General features: G+C 42.0%; 2 protein-coding genes and 1 long non-coding RNA gene across 7 annotated transcripts in view; 2 read left to right on the top strand and 1 right to left on the bottom strand.

Annotated features, from left to right (window-relative positions):
• Positions 1-8814, top strand: part of atp2a3 (ATPase sarcoplasmic/endoplasmic reticulum Ca2+ transporting 3) — a 50566-nt gene extending 41752 nt beyond the window's left edge. Inside the window, exons 16-22 of one of the 3 annotated variants that reach the window (XR_007034862.1) lie at positions 23-225; positions 1069-1154; positions 1422-1555; positions 2270-2387; positions 4749-4866; positions 5190-5493; positions 6528-8814. Coding sequence is in view for 2 of the 3 variants with exons in the window: in XM_035177759.2 (XP_035033650.2) it covers positions 23-225; positions 1069-1154; positions 1422-1555; positions 2270-2387; positions 4749-4866; positions 5190-5233 (703 nt within the window). In the remaining variant the exon portion in view is untranslated. Of the gene's footprint in view, positions 1-22; positions 226-1068; positions 1155-1421; positions 1556-2269; positions 2388-4748; positions 4867-5039; positions 5074-5189 lie in introns of all 3 variants that reach the window. The other 2 variants (XM_047343496.1, XM_035177759.2) reach the window with 2 other exon arrangements.
• A 3144-nt stretch (positions 8815-11958) lies between these two features.
• LOC118121705 lies at positions 11959-14211 on the bottom strand. Its single transcript, XR_004698380.2, has 2 exons — positions 14075-14211; positions 11959-13990 (listed from the first exon to the last, which is right to left on the bottom strand). It is a non-coding gene; the product is annotated as an uncharacterized LOC118121705 (long non-coding RNA).
• The window catches only part of camkk1a (calcium/calmodulin-dependent protein kinase kinase 1, alpha a), a 68911-nt gene continuing 60419 nt past the window's right edge, over positions 14024-22515 (top strand). For 2 of the 3 annotated variants that reach the window (XM_035177760.2, XM_035177762.2), the window contains exon 1: positions 14024-14451. The gene's annotated coding sequence lies outside the window, so the exon portion shown is untranslated. Of the gene's footprint in view, positions 14452-15525; positions 16186-22515 lie in introns of those variants that run through there. The other variant, XM_035177761.2, reaches the window with a different exon arrangement.

A 22515-nucleotide genomic window follows, 5' to 3' on the forward strand; every position in this document is an offset into this window, starting at 1 on the left:
TCTCGTCTTTGTCCATCTCCAGCATCTTCCTGACCGCCATCCTGGGTCTCCCCGAAGCTTTGATTCCAGTGCAGCTGCTGTGGGTTAATCTGGTGACCGACGGCCTGCCCGCCACCGCCCTGGGCTTTAACCCTCCAGACCTGGACATCATGGACAAACCACCCCGCAACCCAAAGGAGCCTCTCATCTCTGGCTGGCTCTTCTTCAGATACCTGGCTATTGGAGGTAATATTACTGATAATCAGTGACTCCGGCATCATGTAAACAGGTCTCCAGTTAAATGATGGATGTTTAGGCAGTAGAAGGGTATAAACCACATTCCTGCAATGTCATGGCAGCTTATATTTATATGGGCTTTTCCAGTATTAAGAAATGCTGCGACTCACTGGAAGGCTATAGCTATGCATCATGATATTCTAGCGTAAAGAGGCAGCCTCTGGTTCTGTCCAATTTAAAGCTCCAAACCACTGAAGTTAATATCCCCTGAAGCTGTGATTTGTTTTCTACCCTTTGCACAAACATCTTGCAGTGACATCATATTATAACTCACCTACAGTCCAGCATAGTAACAAGTTGAGGTATAATATTATTTGCAGTGACGGATCTAGGATTTTTCTAAATCAGGGACCGTAAAGGGGCCACAATTTACACAGAGGGGCCAATTACATGTCCAACATCGATGAACAATTACTGATTCAGTAAAGTGCACATTTAAGTAATTCCTTGTTTACCTTTAGCTCTATAGCTCTGAGCAAAACAGCACAACGTTGAACATATTTAGAAATTTGTTTCTTGTTTAAGCACATTTTGTATTTCAAAAAAGATTAGAAAATAAAAAATCCGAACAAATTGTCATATTAATTGTAAGTGAGTGACTAGTTTATTTTTAAAATAAGACTAATGGCAGGACAGGGGCACATCAGGGGCCAATCAGATTTCAGCTGGAGTCAGTGCCCCCCTTGCCCCTCCCATGGATCCGCCCCTGACTATTTGACTCAATTTTCTGATCTATCTGTGACATGTGTGAAGTGACATCTGGTGATCACGTATGTCTCTGACTTCCTGTAGGATATGTGGGTCTTGGAACGGTGGGCGCTGCCACATGGTGGTACCTGTATGATGATGACGGCCCACAAGTAACTTTCTATCAGCTGGTGAGTTGCAAGACATTTTTCAGCTGAGTCGGCCTTGTTGTCTTCTCTACATCCGCTCCTGTTGGACTCAGTGATGCTCGGGGATCCCAGCTGTGTACAGAAATAGAAAGAGATGCAAGACCCCGGTGGTTTGATTGCACACAGGGCAGGAACGGGGCCAAACGTTCTGCAGCTGTTCTGAGCTCCATCAAACCAGGTCAATGAGGTCCTGGTGACACACATGCACACACTCGCACTAACACACCCTTTTTCTGTCTCTCTCTACAGAGGCATTTCATGCAGTGTTCTGAGGACAACCCCTTGTTCAAAGGCATAGACTGCGAGGTGTTTGAATCCCGCTACCCCACAACGATGGCCCTGTCTGTGCTGGTCACTATTGAAATGTTCAACTCACTCAACAGGTCAGTCATCTTATGTTAGGATGTTGAGGTAAACAGATCTGTAACGTCACAGCTGTCGGCTAGAAGAGACACTGTCATCCAACCAAACAGCCTGATGGATAACAGCACACTTTTACCATGCTATAAAAAAACACGTCTATCACAAGCATCCATCCCATTCTCTGCTAAATTACTTCATGTTGCTGTTTATAAAGACCATATTTTTAATATGCTGCATTTGGTGGATGTGGCAAATGAATCAGGCTCGGGTCACACATCTTAAGAAATGGAATAATGCCTTTTTTGAGGAGACAGGAAATAAAAGGAACAGTGGTGTGAGGGGAAAACTCCATGTGTTTTTGCCAGGAACGCTCATGGAGCAAGTCTGTCAGTAGCTCCCTATAGAAACAAATTCTAATGTCTCACTTAGGAAAGAATCTGAGAGAGGGAAGGTTAAAATAAAGGAGTGTCTGACCAGTGAAAGTGCATTTTATCCGAAACCAAGAGGGGACACTTGTTTTCGTGGTTGCTAGAAGAAGGGAGACTTGTTGTTATGATGCATTTTGTGACATTTAGAGACAAACTACTCTAATTAAATGTGAACTTATCTCACATGTAATTGTCCTATGAGAAATGAATGAAATCCGTGAGCTTGCCAGAATATCCTCGTTTGATCTTGGCAACACGAGCTGAACTGTCAACATGTTTTGATCTATGACAACTTCTCCCTGACAGTTTGTCTGAGAACCAGTCTCTGATCAGGATGCCTCCCTGGGTCAACATCTGGCTGCTGGGAGCCATCATCCTCTCCCTCTCCCTCCACTTCTTAATCCTCTATGTGGAGCCTCTGCCGGTGAGTACACAGGGCAGTCGTTTGGATAGGTGAAAGGGACTGTGCAGCTGCCACTGAGCCTAATTTAGATCGTAAAAATACATATACTGATAATATCCATATGTCATGTTTTTAAAGCAAATTTGTGTTGTGTCTATAGACATAAATGCCTTGAGAAAAAAAGTATGGTGGCCCTGAAAGTTCAATTCACTTCGACTCTGAATCACTTCTTTGGTCTGGACCTTCAGACTTTTCAGTTTAATCTGAATGGAAATAACAAGTGTGAAAGGTGCCTCTGACTATGATCCAGGCCAACAGACCAAAATTTTATCCAACCAAAAAAGGTGGTCTCTGTTTATATTAAATGAGCCATGGTTTGGTTCGTTTGCAGAGTGTACATTTTGGGGGGGGATACTTTGGACAGAGGAACGAAGAGGAAGTGGCTCTCAGGATTGCTTGTAGTCATAATACTTCCATATAAGTAGTTTTTGCCTTCAACGATGTAGGCGTATTTTTGAACTGCAACAAAGTCCATTTTGCTGTTAGTAAAACTATAATGATATTCGAGTGGCAAATAAATTCAAGAAACGAACAGATTCATTCATTTTCTCCATTCAAACAGAAAGACAACTTTTTTTTATTTGCACTTCTTTCAAAAAAGTTAGTCAATACAGTAGTTGAACTGACAACACGCCAACATCAAACCAAGCCCGTCTACAGACCAATCAGTGTCAAGTGTATAGACGCAGCCCTGAGATAACAACTGCAAATGGGAAAAACCTCTTTTTTAACACGTGCAGCATTTAGAAAAAACTGCACAATGAGAAAACAGCCCAATACAGACAACACTCCCAAGTCGCCCAGAACTGGAGTTATTATGACCGTATGTTCGTTCTTCACTGATCACATTTGTATAGATTGAAAATATCAGTAACACTTTATATAGGGGAACACATATTAACCATTAACTAGTTGCTTATTAGCATGCATATTAGTAGCATATTGGCTATTTATTAGTCATTATAAAGCACTAATTAATGCCTTATTCTGCATTACCTTATTTTGCATAAACTATAAAGTGAGGTTTTGCTCATAACTAATTCACTAGTAGTTTGACACGTATTAACCCACACAGGTTCCCTATTCTAAAGTTGCCTCTTCTTCACACTTAGTAAATCCATTGTAGCACAAAACTACTGCAAATAACAGATGCTATTCCTAAGTGATGGGTTACCTTGAAAAAAATGGTTTACTAAGATGCACAGGTTGTAGAAGAACAAAGTCAGCACAAGTAGTTATATCTCCATTATTAATGGACCACTTTTCAAACATATCTATTAAAAGGTTTTTTCAAGTTTCTTCAAGGCTAAGCACAAATGTACTGCCTAAACGTCCTGTATACATTTCAGCTGACAGCTTTTTGGTGTGTAAAGAAGCACACAGATTTTCAACCATTTCTCTATACATTTGTTGCAAAACCTCGCTTTAGAATGGGGAACATGTTCTGAGTAAGAAAGACTTAATTTACTGAGCAAAGCATATTAAGATTGTAATTCATGTACAACAACTTCCTTACTTATCATCAATAAGCAGTAATTAGGAGGTTATTGAGGGAAAACTGTTAGTTAATGGGCTAGTAGTTGTAGAATAAGGCATTAAAAGTGTTTTATAATGAATAATAAAGAGCCAATATGCTACTTATATGCATGCTAATAAGCAACTAGTTAATGGTTAATATGTGTTCCCTAATATAAAGTGTTACCAAAATATCAATACCGTGAAGAACCACTCAGAAAAATACTTTTGAAATGAGTCACAGGGATTAGGAATTTGAGTTAGTCTCCATGGAAACACATGAGGGTTTAAAAATCCCATCTCACAGCTCATTTCATCCCCTCCTGGTCCGGCACAGGGCTCAGTCTGCAAGTGTGGGCACCGTGAAACCTTTGATTCAGGCCAAACAAGAGACGTTTCCAGAGGTTTCTAAATATGTTTGGTGTGTTCATCATGTTTTAGTGTTGCCTGGAAACGTATGTTGTTTTAACTAATTTCCCTGTTTTGTGCAACATCAGCATTTGTTGTGTTTTCTGCATCTGTAGCGTGTTTCTACATCTGTAGTCTGTTTCTGCATCTATAGCGTGTTTCTATGTCTGTAGCATGTTTCTACCTCTGTAGCGTGTTTCCTTATCTACAGTGTGTTTCCATGCTGTAGCGGGTTTCTATGTTTGTAGCGCGTTTCAACATCTGCAGAATTTTCTGTTTCTGAACTGTTTATGCCTTTTGTGTTAGAATGTTCATTCATTCTTAGATTTCCTTGTGATTTCTTACAGAAAATGCTTCATTGCACATTGTCTCTAACATCTGATTCCCTCTGTCCTTCAGTTGATCTTCCAGGTGACCCCCCTGTGCTGGGCCCAGTGGATCGTGGTCTTGAAGATTTCCATCCCGGTCATTCTCCTTGATGAGGTGCTGAAATATATCTCCAGGAACCATCTAGAAGGTATGTTGAGTCCTTTTTTTCCCCCACTTTTCCAATAAATCAACCCATAAATCATCTGGTTTTATGTATCTGAAGCTTATTAAAATCAATAAATAGTTGCGTTGACCTTCAGAATTGACCTTTACTAACTCGTCTCCTCTGCTCTTTCTCTCCTTCCTGTATTTCTTATTCAGCCTAAATTCTTTCTATCTCACCTTCTGTGAAAAGGTACTTTTATTTCCAATCTCTTCATTCCTTTTCTGTCCTGTAGAAACTAACAGCTGTAGACTAACCACACTAGTCACTGGTCCCTAAATTCTCTGTTTTCATTTTGTGTTTTTCAGTTGATGAGGACAAGAAATATCGGAGGAGATGGCAGCTGAACTAAGACCTCTCCCTCAACACACTCACTCAGTTAGACACGCGCTCGCCCTCTTCCCTTTATGAGCTAGGAAATCTTCCTCTCCCCTTGTCCTCGTTCCCCCGACTCCTGCATGTCCGTCAAACCACCACTAGAGATGAGCAGGGTTTGCATGAGTGCAAGAAAGAGCGAGCGTGTGTGTGTTCCTGCGAGCATGGCTTTGTACAAGTGTGTGAGGAGTTGAACAGCGTGTGTGTGTGTGTGTGTGTGTGTGTGTGTGTGTGTGTGTGAGAGAGAACAGGCAGATGCAGGACTGTCTTTAGCTGTGAGAGTGAGAAACAACTGCAAAAAAAGGGAAAAAAAATAGATAAACTGCCCAGGGCTCTGCTTTTTAAAGATTTCTGCTCATTGTTTGTTTTTTTTGACTGTACAGTACAAACATAGTGGTGCAGTAACTGGACTTTGGGGAGGGAAGGAGACAGAGGACAGGGGGATGGATTTTGTTAATAGTGGGTCGGAGGGGAGTGGGTTTGAAATCGGCACAGAGACTGAAAGAAAGATGGAGAGGTGAAGCCCGCTGTGGAGAAGAGACTGGTGTACGCACTGGCAAGAGAAGAACATCGGCAAGAATGTTAGACCAGTGAAGAGAGCCATCATACGTGTGTGTCCATAGGAGTGTTGTATCTCATGGTACCCCCCCCCCCAGCCTCCGGCAACCCACACCACTGGCGGTGGATTTCCAGCTGTGTAGGAGCACGGCATCATCAGCACGACACAATCGTATTTTTGGCCTAATCTGCTCCAGCTCTGCTCCTTCAACGCCCTTTGCTCTCACCGCATAAGAACTCCCGTTGATTGTATTTCATGCAGACTTACTCTCCTTCTGCCCATCTTGCTCTCTCGCCGTCTCGCTTTACCGCTCTCTGTCGAGGTGGCAGCTGTGGGCCCGCCCCCTCTCCCGGGGGTCACGACGTTAACCTGGCTCTCGAGTCGGTGTGTGGAGGTGACGACCCCCACCCCACCCACCCGCCCACCACCACCACCTAAAGGTGTGAATAGCTTTACGCTTCCTCCGGCTCTTTCTTTTCGAGGGGCTGAGGTCAGCTCACACAACAAACAAACACAAAAACAAAAGAAAAAGAAAAAGAAATAAAAAATGTTAGTAGTGTAGTTGTCAGCCTCACTTTGACATCCATCTGCTGTGCTGTCAGACATCTAAAGTAAAGGTGGACCTGAGCATTTTGTGCAGAATACCTTACAATACAATACCATGTACCTTTAATTTCAAGTTAGTTATTTCGAACCCTGCAGCAGTGCTAAGGTGTGTGTGTGTGTGTGTGTGTGTGCAAGCCTTACTTGAATTGATTTGACTTGACAGGATTTTCAGTCACGGTAGATGTTGATAAAGTAAGTTAAGAAAATGACAACTGCTTGATTGTCTCGCTTATGTACTCGACACATCCAACATCCATGCCTTATACAGCTCACTGCACCTCCACATTGAATATGTGGTCCAAATGAATGTGTTCCTGCTATAGCCTTTAATTACCTTTGTACTGCCGCCACTCCTGACAGTGATAACAGACTCTGAATGTCCTCCTGGACTGAGGCGTGTTCAATAGGAAACCTTTTTTTCTCTCTCGTGCTTTGTGCGCTGCTCCTCCTGCTCTTTCAGTGCTTTAGCGCTCCTCACTTGGGTATTGTTTTGTAATTAATAAATAATAATGTATTTGACTGAATGAACCCACGGTGGTGTGGATTGTGTCTCAAAGTCTTAATTAAGGGTCTTGTGTTGGGCCCTGGCGCTCTGTGGACTGGGTCGGGGGTGTTTCTTGGTCTTATCTTGCCTCCGCAAAGGAGAGGAGAGTGTGTGCACATTTAAAAAATAAAAAATAAAAAAACGTTGTAAAGGTGCTGGATGAAAAAGATCTCACTGTATCATCTGCTTCCTGTATAGTTCATTTGATCATAGACGTCTAAAGTTGCGATTATTAGTTCATTGAAAAAATGGCACCTATCTCTCATTACAGTAAATATTATTTTGCTGGTCACACAAAACAGGACATTGTGCTCAGCTATATGATAACAGGCATTTTCACAGTTTTCTATGGTGATTTGGTTGATAAGGTTGATTTACTGAGAAAAGAAAAGGGGATGCAAAGAACATGTTGTGGCCCTGCTTTACTGCAGCTGTAGCCTCATGTAGATCTGGACAATTTGTTTTTTAAGTCATCAAACCAGGAGTTATTGACACAGTGTGCAGACCTTTATTCTTTTTCGAACCTATTTTTTGCTTCCAGTCCTTATTTCAATAAGCGGTGCTCATTTCACGGTGTAAAATCTAAAGGCAAATCCATTCTTAAAATCTTCGACAGCCTGATATTACTTACAGTACATTCTATTTTGTCGTTTGGTGATTTTCTTACATCAGGAGAACTAGCCGAACGTTTTGGTGGGACATCATGGAGTCCAGATATTTCCACGTCCATCTGGGGAAGATAAACAACAACACATCCCCAGAAACAAATACCCTGATTCTGAAATATTTCGAACAGCACCAATAACCTAGAGTAAGGATTTAAAGGTGGACTTATTCCTTTAATGTTATTCCAGAAGTGTTTTTTTTTTTATTATACTTGCCATAAACAGTGGTGACTTTTTCAATTCATCATTATTATTATTATTATTTTCACCACTGTGACAATGTGGCACCTCTGTCCCGACCAGCAGACCACCCGTCCCTGTCCCAGCTCTCCACGGCTCTGTAACATTCTGGCACTATAGGTCTGTATAGCCTTGTTCTTTACTACTGAATCCTCAACTCTGTACAGAAGAGGAGAATATGATCGCATGGAACCCTTTTACTGTAATAATAACCTATACAGCATATATTAATTAGTTTTTTTTTTGATAACTTGCGTCATTGAAATCAACTTACCGACCACAGAGAGACTTCCAAAAAAAATAACATTTTTTATTTTTGCTTTGAGCACGTTTTTCTTTATGTTTTTTTTGTTGAATATTAAAGCTGTTTCTTCATTGTTCCCGTTTGGTTTTTACAGTTTCTGGGGGTTTTGTGTCTTTTACTGTAGGGATAAAAGAATCTGATGTTATCATGTTAAAGATAGACAAGAATCACGCTTACGCTAATCAATGATGAGGACGCTGATCTTTTCAGTGGTAATTGTCCAGTGTGAGAATGTTCAGGAACTTGTGAATGAACTGTGTCTGGTTTACACTGATGCGATAAGCAGTGATGATTCCTGGCTTATGAAGTTTTACGACTGTACATTGAAGGGTTTGGTGTGGATGCAGGCTCTGGAGACCTGCGACAATCCAGCATGGCTCTCCGTCAATCTACCATCAATAAATCAATAACCCCCCCTCACTAACAGTGTTGGAGTGATCAGTTTCATATCAGTAACATTTAAATAGTATAGTTCCTTTTGTCTTCGTGTGTACAGACAAGTAAACAGTCTCTAGAGCCTGAGTTCCACCTCTGAGAAATTAAAAGGATTCTCTGTATTGCCTTGTTAATATTAATTGTGGACACATAATTTTATAAATGACAAAGACGTGGAAATAAAGATTATTTATCTTGTTATTTATTCAGAGTCTGTGTCATTTTTTTTTTTTTTTAATGTATTTTGACTATGGGATATTTTGAGCTTCAACCAAAGAAATGCTATTGTCCCCAGTGGAAACTGTTGTGTGGTTTATCTTTAAAATAACCAGCAAGTTGTTTTTATGATGTAATTTGTTGTTGCTTTGCTGATTGTAAACAAAGTCCCATTCAGGGGATTCAGTCTTGGATCAATTGAAACCTGGCCACATTTAATAAAGTGGTCTGCATATTTGGACACCAGGCAGGGTGGGTGGGCAAAACACCCACCCTTTTGGTTCTTGTTAGAAATTGGGTTATGCAAGTGACAATTTGTCTCCTTAATTGTAATGCAGAGCAGCAAACAAAACATCTAGTTTTATACACACACACACACACACACACACCCTCTTGTACTTGTATCTTAGCAAAGACACTCCCTGGTATAATGCACTCCTAAACCATCACAACTAAATGCCTAACCCTTAAGGCTAATATAAATATTAAGGCTAAAACACTGATATATTACTTCTCCAAACAGGTTTAAATGACCAAAGTACAATCTGGCGATAGATAGTTAATCTTACAATCAGTAACATACTGAAACACAGTTTTCTCCACTATTCCAAAAAATGTTTTATAAAATCCCCTTCTGTTAAGTGAGTTTCCAGTTCAGTCAAATCATTCACATTCTGACACACGGGCAGTTTTATACAACAGATTAATCCTAGTTCTGTTTGGTTAATTCAAGACGCACCGCTTTTCGAAAATAGAGTCAAAGCTTTTATATATGAATGAGTGAATGTTTACTGAATAGAAAAAGATTTCTCTCTTCTACTGTGAGCAGCAGTCATTTAAAAACTTCATCCATGGAGGAAAAACTGTAGTGCATTGACGCATTTCGCCCAGCAGGGGGAGATATACACCACCTGTCCTATATGTATAATTCCACAGTAACAAGTGCCCCATCCTTTACAAGAAGAAGTATTTACTTTAAACTATTTATATTAGAGCATAATATGAACTGGTTGTGTTTTATAACACGATGCTGACACAGACGGGACAGAGTGGCTCAACTGACATGTATCTCATCCTTCACATTTGAACAGGACAAATGGAGAAGTTTTTGTTTTTTTCATTATATAAATGACCAACCCAGCCATTATAACCATGTTTTGCTCTTACTACATGGAAATAGAAACTACACAGTGCAATGCTCATGCTTCCACTGCTCTCACGTGTGACACACGCCCTCTCCAGGGGAAGCTCCTGGCGTGACGGTGGGATCCCAGGGGCTGCGGTGAGAGGAGAAGAGAATCTCATTAGTATTAGGCCGCTGTTTCCACCCTGAACCCCAGAGGGACGCTGGATAGGGAGAGTCAGCATTGTCCCAATGAAACACACAGGCCTGCTGGGAAAACATGAGCAATATGAACTAATGGAAAGGTCACACGTGGGGGACAAAGGTGTCGGGAATAGAATAGTTTTTTTCTTTTCTGTGCTAAACTTTAATTGAAGTGGTTTCTGTGTCTTTTTCCTGTGGCTGATTTTGTACCAGCAGGAACACTGCCTGTGACCATGGGGTGCACGATTTGCTCTGATTAAATTGGATGTTCTGCTCAAACCACAGCAACCTATGAGTGGTACTCCAAAAGCACAAAGCATGAGAAGTTCCAGGAGCATTTATTGTTTGGCAACGAGTATCTTTTATATGAGCCCCTGGACTTTGTGCAGGTGAAATAACAAGGACCCCAGGAGCGTCATCTGAGCACATGAATGACAACAACAAAATCAATGCATAAATTACAAGCACACACAAAGGCTAAACTGAAATGAGCAGCTCAAATGTCAAACCAGGATAAAACTCTACCCCAAGCCGGGCTCGCAGATGATCTTTGATAAGGATCCTGCACGCGATGCCTACATCACACCACTCTGATGTGGCCTCTCTGAGGTGCACATACAAGGCCGGGCTGTGGCCCATTTGCTCTGTGACTCACATGAGAACAAGCGGAGGCTGCTCGCTGTGCGTTGGGCTCTGCGGAGACACACGACCAGAAAACTGCCTTGAGACAAACGAGGGCCGGAAGAGACTTTAAATACGGGGGGTGATTTTTACTGTGAGGGAGGACATTCTGCCCCTTATCCCGGGGTGTCAGCCTGTGTTGTGCTGCGAGGCTGAAGCTGTTGCCAAGAAACTCAATGAACTTGCGATGAACTTCCCCCACGGCTGCCACAGGGAAGAGAAAGTACGCTCAGGGGCTGCAGCACCCATTAGAAGCACACTTTCCTTTGTCCACCACTTACTGCAGGTTTAAAGTGTCATAAACTGTGCAGTGTTTACAGTGGACTGTCGGTTAAAGCATGTCGTAAAAGATACAGTAAATTCATAACAACATAGAAAATTTGGGGTATTTCTACATTTGTTTCATGCCAGGTGAATATTGCACTTTGTTACAGCAGTACATTTATATTTGGCAGCTGTTGTTTCCAATACAAGATGATTCTACATTCATATACACACATAAACAGACACATACAAATACACATATGTATGCATACACATACATATATGCATACACATACACATGCACATATGTATACATACACATTTACATACATACACACATTCCTATTCATATATACATATCAAAAACATATGAAGCTTATAGAATATGAAACTTTTATCCCAATAGTCTGTATACAGTAATTAGAAACAATTTATAAACTAGAAAATACAAAATAAGAACAATAAGAAGAAGAAAATGAATTGCCAACTTTTCCTTATAATTATTTCAATCCTTCAATCTCATAAATTTTGTAAAAAACAAACACGTTGCTGTTGGATGCACAGAACAAGCAGTGTGCAGCTGTCACTCTTTGCTCCGGGGTAAAAGTGCATTTCTTTTTTTTTTACTATTTTCCTTTGTACGAAGCGAACAATACAGTCGTGGATCAAGGATTTTTTTTCAAGTAGCTTTGAGCAGAGCCACACATTGAACAGATTTAGAAAATTGTTCTTTGTTAAAGGACACTGTGTTTTTCAAAAAAGCGTAACAAATGGTTTTCAGCTGGGGCCAATGCCCCCTGGCCCCACCCCTGAATCTGCCACTGAAAACCATCAAATAATGAATGAATCAATTATAACATAACATAGCTGAAAGTAATTTATTGTGCTGCGCAAAAACATTGTCACAAAATAGATAAATAAACCAACCCCCAAAAAAGAAAGAAGTTGTGGTTTCCGTACCACAATGAATTGCATTTTATTCACAGAGGCTGACTCATGCTGACACAGGCCTGCCAGGATTGTCAGCTGTTGTTCATCTACTGAAATGCAATCCATCCTCATACTCCTTTAGTGTAGAGTGAGGATATTTAACCCTGTGTCATAATCAGAGCGTGTGTATAGTCGCACAGTATATTACATTATCGTCTGTCCTCAGTTACCACTGCAGTACGTCATCGTGTGTCCTCTCTGTGATCCATCTCAGTGACAACCGTCCAGTGATGTGTGAGGATAAGCACTCACAGCAAAGGGAGATATGTTGTAGTGTCTGATGAATTTGTTATCAGAGAACTAACAGGAACAGTTGCCTCTCGGCGGGTGAACGTGGACTGTACTCTACAGCAGACAACAATGGCTGCACCACTTCTCTATGTGTGCCTATTAAATATAAATAAGGGGAAGCAGTGTGGACAGACTTAGCCTCCAGTGTTTGCCTCGGTTTTCACTCAACTGCCCAAATATGTGTGAAAGGCTCCATGCAAATAAGGTTGAAATATTTCTTGATTTGGTTTTCAGGTATACTTGAACAGTAATTTCTTTTGTTATTGCTTTTTATTTGTACATTTTCTACTCTATCTGTAATTATTTTACTTGTGTCACTATGTGCCATCGTGCAGGGAAGGGTGGATTGGGAATTTGGATTATAAAGGGTGTGGTTTGATTGTGTCATATGATGCTGTACTTTTTCTGTCACACTGCCCAAAATGATAAAATTATTCTAATAAAAAAAGAAAGTTTCATGGTCAGTATCTGGACTGAGGATCGTCCAGATATTGTTACTTCACTTGGATGTTCTACTGTGCCCATGCATCATTGTATGTGCACGTGCAGAGTCAGACATTACCACCTGCTGAACGGGGAAAGTTCCTCGACCTTCACCTTACATCTAAGTTTAAGGAGGAGCCTGATTTTGTGACATTACAACCGAAACCAGTAGTTGTCCAATATGTATCGTATGCAAAATAATTCTAGTTTCATAAAGCTTTTGGTTGGAAAACCATATCGGACACAAATTGTAACAAGCAGACAACAGACAACACTACAGAGACGTGCCAATCTATTGTTTCACTGTTTCACGATTCCTCAACACCACCAGTTACCTTGATTTGACCCCTGCTGGTGACTTTGACCTCAAACACCTTCTGTGCACAACACATGTGTACCAGTTACATGAAACGACTGATACTACTCATATCAAGCTAAAAGAATGTACTTTAGAGGGACGTTGTTAAGGCTCTGAAATGTCAAAACGACAAAAAACACAAAAAACAACAGAGGATCGTTATGCTTGCACTATTTTCAACCAACATGCACTGCGACAGACAAAATGTCTAATCCAGGAACACAATGCCTGTTTTACTCTTGAGGAAATCCGGTCTCCACGATCTGTCGCTCAGTGTGACACTACAGTATAATCCACCAGCCAGCCCTGACATGTAAATATCTGCCTGCAACAATCCCTCAGAGACACAAAGTTTAAACATATATTGGGGCTGAAATTAATTTTGTCGACCCTGGTTGATGGGTTATGTGCATACAGCATGTTCTGTGGGCTGAGATTAAATCGTTAGCCTCCGCTGTCAGATATGACCTCTGCTTATCTTCACTAATTACTCAGACTCCCTTTTTACAATTGGATAATAGAGGGAGGAATATGGCCACTAGAGGCGCTAGCTTCACATTTACCCCTTGAATTGACTTCCTGTTAATTTCCACTTGCACAGTGCAGAAGACTTGATAACAACGAGTCACCTATGGTTGTAAACTTTAAATCTCTACATGCACGATGAGGCACTGTGCAACATGAAGCTGTAGGGTCCATCCTCAGTGATGGCAGGTTGCATGGCGCATGGTGCAGGAACATGGCGGATCTTAGGACCCGTGGATTCATCCCCTGTCGAATAATAAAAGTTGGGGTTATTATCTGTGTGTGTGTGTGTGAGTGTGTGTGTGTCTGCGCTGTCGACGTGAGACAAACCCCGTCAGTCACTGTGTGTTCCCAGCTGTTTGCGTGCAGCTGCTGTGCGCACGCTGCAACAACAGCCCCATCCAGCTGTGCGGACGCTCAGCCGCTGGGTGTCTGCCTCCGCCGGGGGAGGCCGGAGTGGGCTGATCCGCTCGTGTTATCCGGAAGACAGGGTGTGAGACATGGGGACGACACCTCGGGTCAGCAGCTGATTCCGCCACACGTCTCGCGGAGGAGTCAGTGCGTGGATGCGTGTGAGTGAGTGAGTGAGTGAGTGTGTGCGCAGAGAGGGAATCCACAACCTTGGCACCGAGCGGGACATCCCTCCCCATCCCTGTGACCGGAGCGATTGAAAGGGGGCTCGAACACGCCCCAGCACTCGGCTCTGGGTGAGTGGAACTTTTAAGATCACGTCCTTTCCCGTGCGCGTCGGGTCCGTGCTGTGTGAGTGTGGGGAAGCGGAGCTGAACGTGCTCCCGTACGCGACGCAGAGCTGTGTCCCTGTGCACGTGTTTTATTGTTGCCCAGGCGCGGGCACATGAGGAAATTGCATCCTCTGCAGTTTGTTGCTCTGGAATTTTTTTTATTTTTTAAAAAATCACTTTACACACACACACACATGCACGTGCACGCGAGGGAGAAAGGGCACTTTGTAGCGTGATACTGGACGCTGCAGTGAAATGCGCACCGCGCGCGCACAGCAAAAATGTGTCATGCACCTGACATGAGATGATGGTGTTGCCTTGCAGTCGATATTCATTCATGGGTTTAGCTGTGGTGCTGTGTAAGCTGTGGTCCGGGGTAACGTCAGGGACGCTGGAAGAAAATCCAAGGGGCTCTGGTCCGAGTATTTCCCAGGATTCTTTTTGTTTCTTTTGGGGATTAGAGCAGCCAGATATACAAACAGTTATTCCTGATTAATAATTAGTCTGTGGGTAGAAGATGGACCAGCAATGTCTCTGTGTCTATTGATTAATCATCGGCCAAGAGGAAATACAGCAAACATTGTCTGGATCCAGTTTCCTCAGATAAGAGGATTTACAGCTTCATTCATTGTTTGAACATTCATTGCAAATCGAATAGCGTTGGGTTTTGGATGATTGGTTGGATGAAAACAAGTGATTTTTAAAGATCTTCACTCTTGACTAAAGAAATGAACAGTATGACTGACAGTGACACCCATGCTGCTTTCGGACATGCACTGAACTCTGGGTAATCTCCTGTAATATCCGGAGACTCTGTATCCGAGAACACAAATGTCAGAGTCAGTTGTTGCAAAAGTGAATAAAAAAAAAGAATACAAGTATCTCAGGATGAAAAACAGGTGTCATGAGCTGCTTCTGCATATGCAGTGAACTCCTGATATTCTCTGGCGTGGCTGCACGTGAGAACGCAAATGTCCAGGTCAGTTGCTGTGGACATTCTCAGGCCAGCTCCTTTTTAAAAAAACTCTGGATAGTGTCCGAATGAGCCCATGTGAGAATACAACAGGAGATTACCTTGAGGATTCACTGTGAGTGAGAGGGTGCGACGATGATGTTTACACTTGACAGGCACAAAACGGAAAAACAACAAAAGAGATGGAAGAGAGGTGCTATACGCGTAGAAGATACTGACGAAGATGCCAACGAGATTCGAGAGCTTTTGGTGAGAGGGGCTGACGCCAGTGTTGATGTGCTGTAAACAAAGACACCTGATCACCATTGTGGAATTAATGCGTTACTTCCTGCCTCCTGCATGCTGCGCCACCCCTCGCCTGCCTACTCGGATGTTTCTGTTATTATGAGAGTCTCTGTGCAGAGGATCTCCTGCTGAGTTCTTCCTTTCTGAAAGGCCAACTCCAAACCCCGATTTTTTCCATAGTTCATGTCTGAAACGGGCTCAAATTTCCCATGGGTATCATTAAAGTGATTCTGACTGCTGTGACTTTAGGTGAGGCATTTACCAACTCTATGTCTGAGAATGACTTCATCTCAGCCTCAAGTGGTGCACAGCTTAGCCTGTAAGTTGTTTCATCCCTCAGTCATGAGGCGCAGGGCTGAATCCATCCTTTTTGAATTTGCTTGAAGGAGGACTTCAGATTGAATCGCCTCCTCCAGTGCTGCGCAGTGGAAAAACAATCAGTAAGTACCTGAATGGCTTGCAGCAAATTACTGCTGCGTCTCCACTTTTGTTCTGTACCCCGCCTAATGAATTTGTCTGCATAGTGTTGCCAGAATGCCAGGAATGGGACTGCGGTATGAATTGTAGTTAGACAGTGCTGTGTCAGGACTGAGAGGAAGAGACAACAAAAGATCGATGTAATGTCTCGAGTCAATCTTACTTGTGTTTGCATGTTTTATGTTCAGGACAGCCGTTTTCCCTTATGTAAATTATCAGCACAACTAGTATCACTTCTGTTTCTCTTACCGCCTTTCCATTTCTAAACGTTGATGGCTGATGGCTGATGGCTGTACACCCCTTTTTAACACTTCCTCTTGTTGGCTTTGGTAATTCAGAGCTCTGACACAGCTACTGAGAAAGAGGACATGTCAACAGCTCCCAGCTCCTTAGAGCCCCTCTGGGAAATCACTTGAACGAGGTGTGTGTGTGGAGAAAAGAAATCATCGCATGTGTGCACTTGTGTGAATGTGTGCCGGTGTACTGTATGTGTATGTTGTCATGACGAAATGATTGTCTTTTAGTAATTCTTATTCTACTCTCTGCAGAGGGACACACAGTTTGCAGGAAGTGATTTTCTTCATCGCAGTCTAACCAAAACACTTGTATTTGTTTGGTGGGCAATTGGTTGATGCATCACTCAAGTAATCATCATCAGGGGGCTGCACTTGTGATTGCGTGTTTGTGTGTGTGTGTGTGGGTGTGTGTGTGTGGGGGGTGATTAAGGATAGATACAAAGATAGAAATCCATGTATGACCTTGATCTAAGCGTTGGTAGGAGGTGACGCTTCGTCTTACGTCCATTAAAGGCATGAGATGTAAGTTTAACAAAAGCTGCAGTAAAACCACTGCCTGTAATTAAAGTTCCGTGTCATTGGTCTTATGTTTTTTTATGAAGACAACCTTAATGAGTCATTCTGAGAACGCATTAGCCGGAGAGCAGTGCAAATGCTTTCACAGAACAGTTACCCTCAGAGATTTAAGACAACACGTAATGTGCGACTCGAGTGTGTTTTCCAGTGTGTGGTGTTAAGACTCAGCCCTGTGGAGAGCTCTTTACTTAATGTCTGTCGGGCTTTCATGTTACAACTGTGAGAAAAGAGTGGCAGCCGTACCTGCTGTAGTGTCTCTGCTCGACGTGTTAACGCTGCCACCTCTTCTGTGGAATCAGCTCCCATTGTGCTCTAATGTGTTAGTTGATGATAACTGTTTATGTTTTGGGACCTTGTGAGGAACAGATGAGTAAGGTTGTGTCGATCCGAGTGGAACACTGGCAACAGGTTTATTCTGATGTTTTCTTTTCAAAGTGGCTGAATAGATTTGTCTCGCTGACCGTTACCTGACGAATTGTAAATATAACTTTGCTTTGAGAAATATTTTGACTGTGCAAATCCAATCCCCTGCAACACATCATTTTTGTTACCATTTCCTCATCTGCCATTCTGCTTGAATCAGTTTTTTCCAAGTATGTAACACATAAAGCAACCTATGACAGAGGCATAGGATACAATTTGGCCTGTCAGCACCGCTATCCTGTTGGAAATCATTCTGTTGGTTCGTGAGGGACATTATTTGGGTTTACGCAAGTGTACATTTCTTAAAATGTCACAATATCTTTGATTCACTTGATTGTTAATCATGGACATCTTCTAATCTAGAACAATCATCAATTAAGATCATCAGATCACCCACCACGCATGGTGAAAAGAAAAAGATATTTACCAGTCTATAAAGCAATTTTCCTGTTTTATTATGGGAAATGTGGGCGGCCTGGTGGTCCAGTTGTGCAATGCATGTTCTCCTCATGTCTGTGTGGGTTTTATCATCCTCTTATAGTCCAAACACATGCAACGTGGGTTCATTAGTTACACGTGAATGTGGGTGTGAATATTAGTTTGTGTGTGTGTGTGTGCGCGCGCTCTTGCACACCTATCTTTTTGAGGAACAGTTTGAGCCTGTAACCTACTGAGTGAGGACATTTTGGAAAAGTGAGGACCTTTTGGGCGGTCCTCACTTTGTGACCCCCCTTTAATGGACTGTTTGGGGTTAAGACTTGGTTTTAGGGTTAGGGTTAGAATAAGGTTAGGGTTAGGCATTTAGTTTGGATGGTTATGGTAAGGGAATAGGGAATGCATTATGCCAATGAGTGCCCTCACTAAGACAGCTGTACAAACGTGTGTGTTTGTGTGTTGTGCAAATACTGTAGGTGACTTGGAGGCAAACCATAAAGTGTTTACTCCTGAGGTAGAGTTGTATAAGTGCAGTCAAACAGCTATTTTTCATGAAGGTTGTTTGCAACCTATTATTGGTTGAATTCTACTAATAAAAGCCACGAGGAATTAAAAGAATTCATGGTAACTTGCAGTCACAATCCTGTCATGGGAAATGTGGGAACTGGCTGGGATTATCCTGAAAAAGGGCCATGTCCAGCTGCATCATACAGATGGTTATACTGTGCCTCCACATGTAATATCCCTTGGGTGTAACCACTTCAAACATGGGGGAACCGTAAAGCTTCAGTCGCAGAGAGGGAAGAGACGCCCAGGGAGTTGTGACACTCAGTTATTCCCCTCAGTCAGATCAGTGAGAGAGAAGACAGGAAACACAGTTAGGTGAGGAAAGAGGGGCAAGAGTGGAATTTAGTCCACACAGCTCTTATCGTCTGCCAAGCACAACCTGGGTACGTGCATGCAGCACTAAGGGCACCCTAGAGACGGATTAATGCACGGAGGGAGTTGTAGAGGAGCCTCTTTGCAATCTTTACATTGCTGCCAGAGTCAAAGAATGCTGATGCGGAGATATTGACTGTCTTCTTTGCACGATCAATCAAGCATAGACATGTTGCTTCATGCGTCCCACATCATTTAGACTTGACGGATTGATCTTCAAAATACAATGGTCCAAAACAAATAATTATTTTTGGAAAGAAATAGAGGTGTCCAGTCGAGTGAGGGAGGCTGCATGTCATCTTGCATTCCCATGCACATTTATGCAAAATGTACACAGGTTCTCCTGCAGCCTGACGGCCTCTCTCCTGTAAATCTTGTTTTTTTTTTACTTTATTGCAACAGGTCTATGACATTGTGAGCCACAACAAATGCACCATTACTAGTTGAAGTAAAGACAACAAGGTGATTCTGAGGACAAATGAGACAGACATGATGAATGTCTGCAGTATCTGAAACATTACACATTAATCTTAATTAAAATACTACAAAAAAGTTAATCAGGTGTAAAGCCTGCATGTTTAAGGTTTTTTTTTTTCTTCAGTTTTGCAGATTAGAGGGATTGTGCTGCAGTTGATCTTGTTGCAGGTTTAGCAGCAGATTAGAATATTCACTTAAACCTGTGAAATATCTCAACCACTACTGGATGGATTGATTTCTGTACAGACATTAATGGTTCCCTATCGAGAAATGATTTTCAGGATCCCTGACTTTTCCTGTAGCGCAGTTGGCATGTGCCCTGAGTGAAGTGTTTGTACAGCGATTGGATGTATTGTCTTGAAAGTTGGCACAGATTTTACTTCATACTTAACTTCATTATCTAGTCGAAATTGTAATTTGTCTAATACTTTAGTTTAAATACCTGCAACACTGATATTTCCATTAGCTTTAGCCGTACCTTTTATTTATTTTATGTGCCATGATGAAAATGTTAACATGCTGACATAACCCTGACCTTAACCCATAGCACCATGGTAAATACCTGCAAAATAGATTATTTTACAATGTCATTTTGAGCAGGTTAGTAAGCTGAGGTGTGAATTTAATGCAGAGCTAAAAGCATAGATACAAACTCGTAGGCTGGGTCATGTTCGATGTCAAATTGATTTGCACCTTTTTGCTATGGTTTCTGGGTTAAACCCGGTTTGCTCAAAATGATGTGCAACGGGCTTGGAGGTTTGTTTTCTCTCATTTGGTGGGTGTGTCAGAGATGTTGCCCAATCAGCAGCGACGTTTATATAAACCCCAACTGTATTAAAGACCCAGTCCTACAAATGCTTCAGCAGCTATTTCAGAAAGCAGAGAATATAATGGCAGTCCTGAAATATTTAAACCGTATTTAAACCCATGCCATTTATCTCTGAGATTTCTTTCACAAGAACGACAAGAATGGCCTTTTCAGCTGCCACAGTTTCCACGCTCGTGCATAATAACAGTGTTCAAGACACCAAAGTTTATGTTTTAGGACCGTTTTGCCACATTTTGTCCCGAGGCTGGCTAGAATATATAGAGAACTGTGTTGTGAATAGACTGTATCAGAGTCACTGGGAAATGGTCACCATGCTGCAACTGAATGTTTCTTATTTTTCACACTTGCACTTTTGGATCATGACTCAAATGTCTACTTACCTAAAAAATAATAATGAGATTTGAAGTGAGACAAGTTGGTAACAAATGTTTTTGGGTGTAGGTAGAAACTGGATAAATGAATACATCTAACTGTCCTCATTAGTCCACAGTGTGCCAGGTGCACGGCCACATCTGCATATTAGCCCTCATTATTCAAAGCACATGCAGTCAGGACTCTGGGGGTTCTCTCATCTTTTAGTTAAGTGCTTTCCTGCACTCCACCCCGCTCACACGTCTCTCCTGTTGTCATTAGCCTGTGTATGAGATGCACCAGCATTAATGAGGAGCCCACTGAGGGCCTACACCAGTTAATCTCTTTTATTAGAAGTTTATTGGAAGAGCATTGTTTAGCTCTCAGGAAGTAAGCGCTAAGTCAAACCAAAGAAAATGGTCATCACTATGTTTCTGATGCTTTATTGAGTTGGACAAACCTTTTGGTGGTAATTTCATTGGATCCTCAAGACACTATAACAGCATTGTAGCATTCTAACCCTGCGAGCTGAAAGAATAACCTAACAACCTTTAATCTCTCTTAAAGGAATAGTTCACCCAAAAATGATAATTCACAAATTATCTACTCACGCCTATGCTGATGGAGGGGTGGGTGAAGTGTTTGAGTCCACAAAACACTGCTGGAGTTTCAGGGGTAAACAGCGTAGCAGCCAGGTAGCAGCCGAATCCAATACAACTGAAGATAATGGGGCATTCATATTCTAAACGAGGTAATTACCACAGTGTGTTATACCTAAAAGTCCACCAGAAGTGGCTAAGCTAGCGGACGTTAGCATTTCTGACTGTCCATGAATGCACCACGTCGGAAGATATCAGCGGACATTAATGCTTTAAAACACGGTGTAAATGACCTCGTTTGGAGTCTAATATGAATGTCGGGGCTTGTGGACACTTGGACGACACCACACGAGCAGTATGGAGGCATGTTATGCTTTTTTTCACGTCTGAAGATAAGTCCCTAATGTCTTCAGTTGTATTGGCTTCGGCTGCTACACTGTTTACCCCTGAAACTCCAGAAGTTTGTTGTGGACTCAAACACTTCACCCACCCCTCCATCGGCATAGGGGTAGAGTAGATGATGAGTGAATTATCATTTTTGGGTTAACTATCCCTTTAGGTTTATTCATGAATGTCTCATATCTTGCTGTCCCTTTGTTTCTGCTGTATGTGGCCGGTGAGCTTACTGAAATACAGTAACTGATGACTGGTTGTGTGCCCTAGACAGGCTTGTCTGTGTGCTGTCCAAAGCATTTCGTCAAACCTTGACACCAGCGTTTTCCTCTGGGGTCAGTGTTGACTCAGTTGGGCCCGTTTTTTTTTTTTGCTTGTAATATTCGGAGCACTGCTATAAGAGAGCCTGTGACCCAAGCATTTCATTGCCAGCGACTGCTTAATGTAATTGTTGTGCATTTGACAATAAACTCTTGAATCTTGAATCACAGTCTTGCCTCCTTTCCGGGTTGGTCTCATTTCCACACAGTGTTCGTTGTCTTCCTGGATGGGCTGACAATGTGCTGAAAGGTTCGATTTTCTCTTGGATAACATGATTTTTAAAAAATAGTACATGTTATCTGTTATTTTTAATGAATGCCCACACACTCACACTCAGAGGCTTTTGTAGATTGTCACCCAACCCACATGTTAAAATGATCTGCTATATTAACAGATGGTATTTTCTTTGTTTATGCCTGAATGAAGTATGAAGATGCCGACACCAACTGTTTGTTTTCCAATTACTGTATGTATTTGATATTACAGTGTGTTTGCACATAGGTTCTGGTCGTTTTTAGTCATGCTAGTGACTTTGCTCTAGGGAGTCTGGTTGTGTCGGTCTGTCAGTTATTTTGTTACAGATCTGAACAATATTCTTAACTGCCATCAAATTTGATACCGACATTCCTGATGATCAGAAGATGAATCCCATAA

This window comes from Hippoglossus stenolepis, chromosome 15, assembly GCF_022539355.2.
Source record: "Hippoglossus stenolepis isolate QCI-W04-F060 chromosome 15, HSTE1.2, whole genome shotgun sequence".
Classification (NCBI taxonomy): Eukaryota; Metazoa; Chordata; class Actinopteri; order Pleuronectiformes; family Pleuronectidae; genus Hippoglossus; species Hippoglossus stenolepis.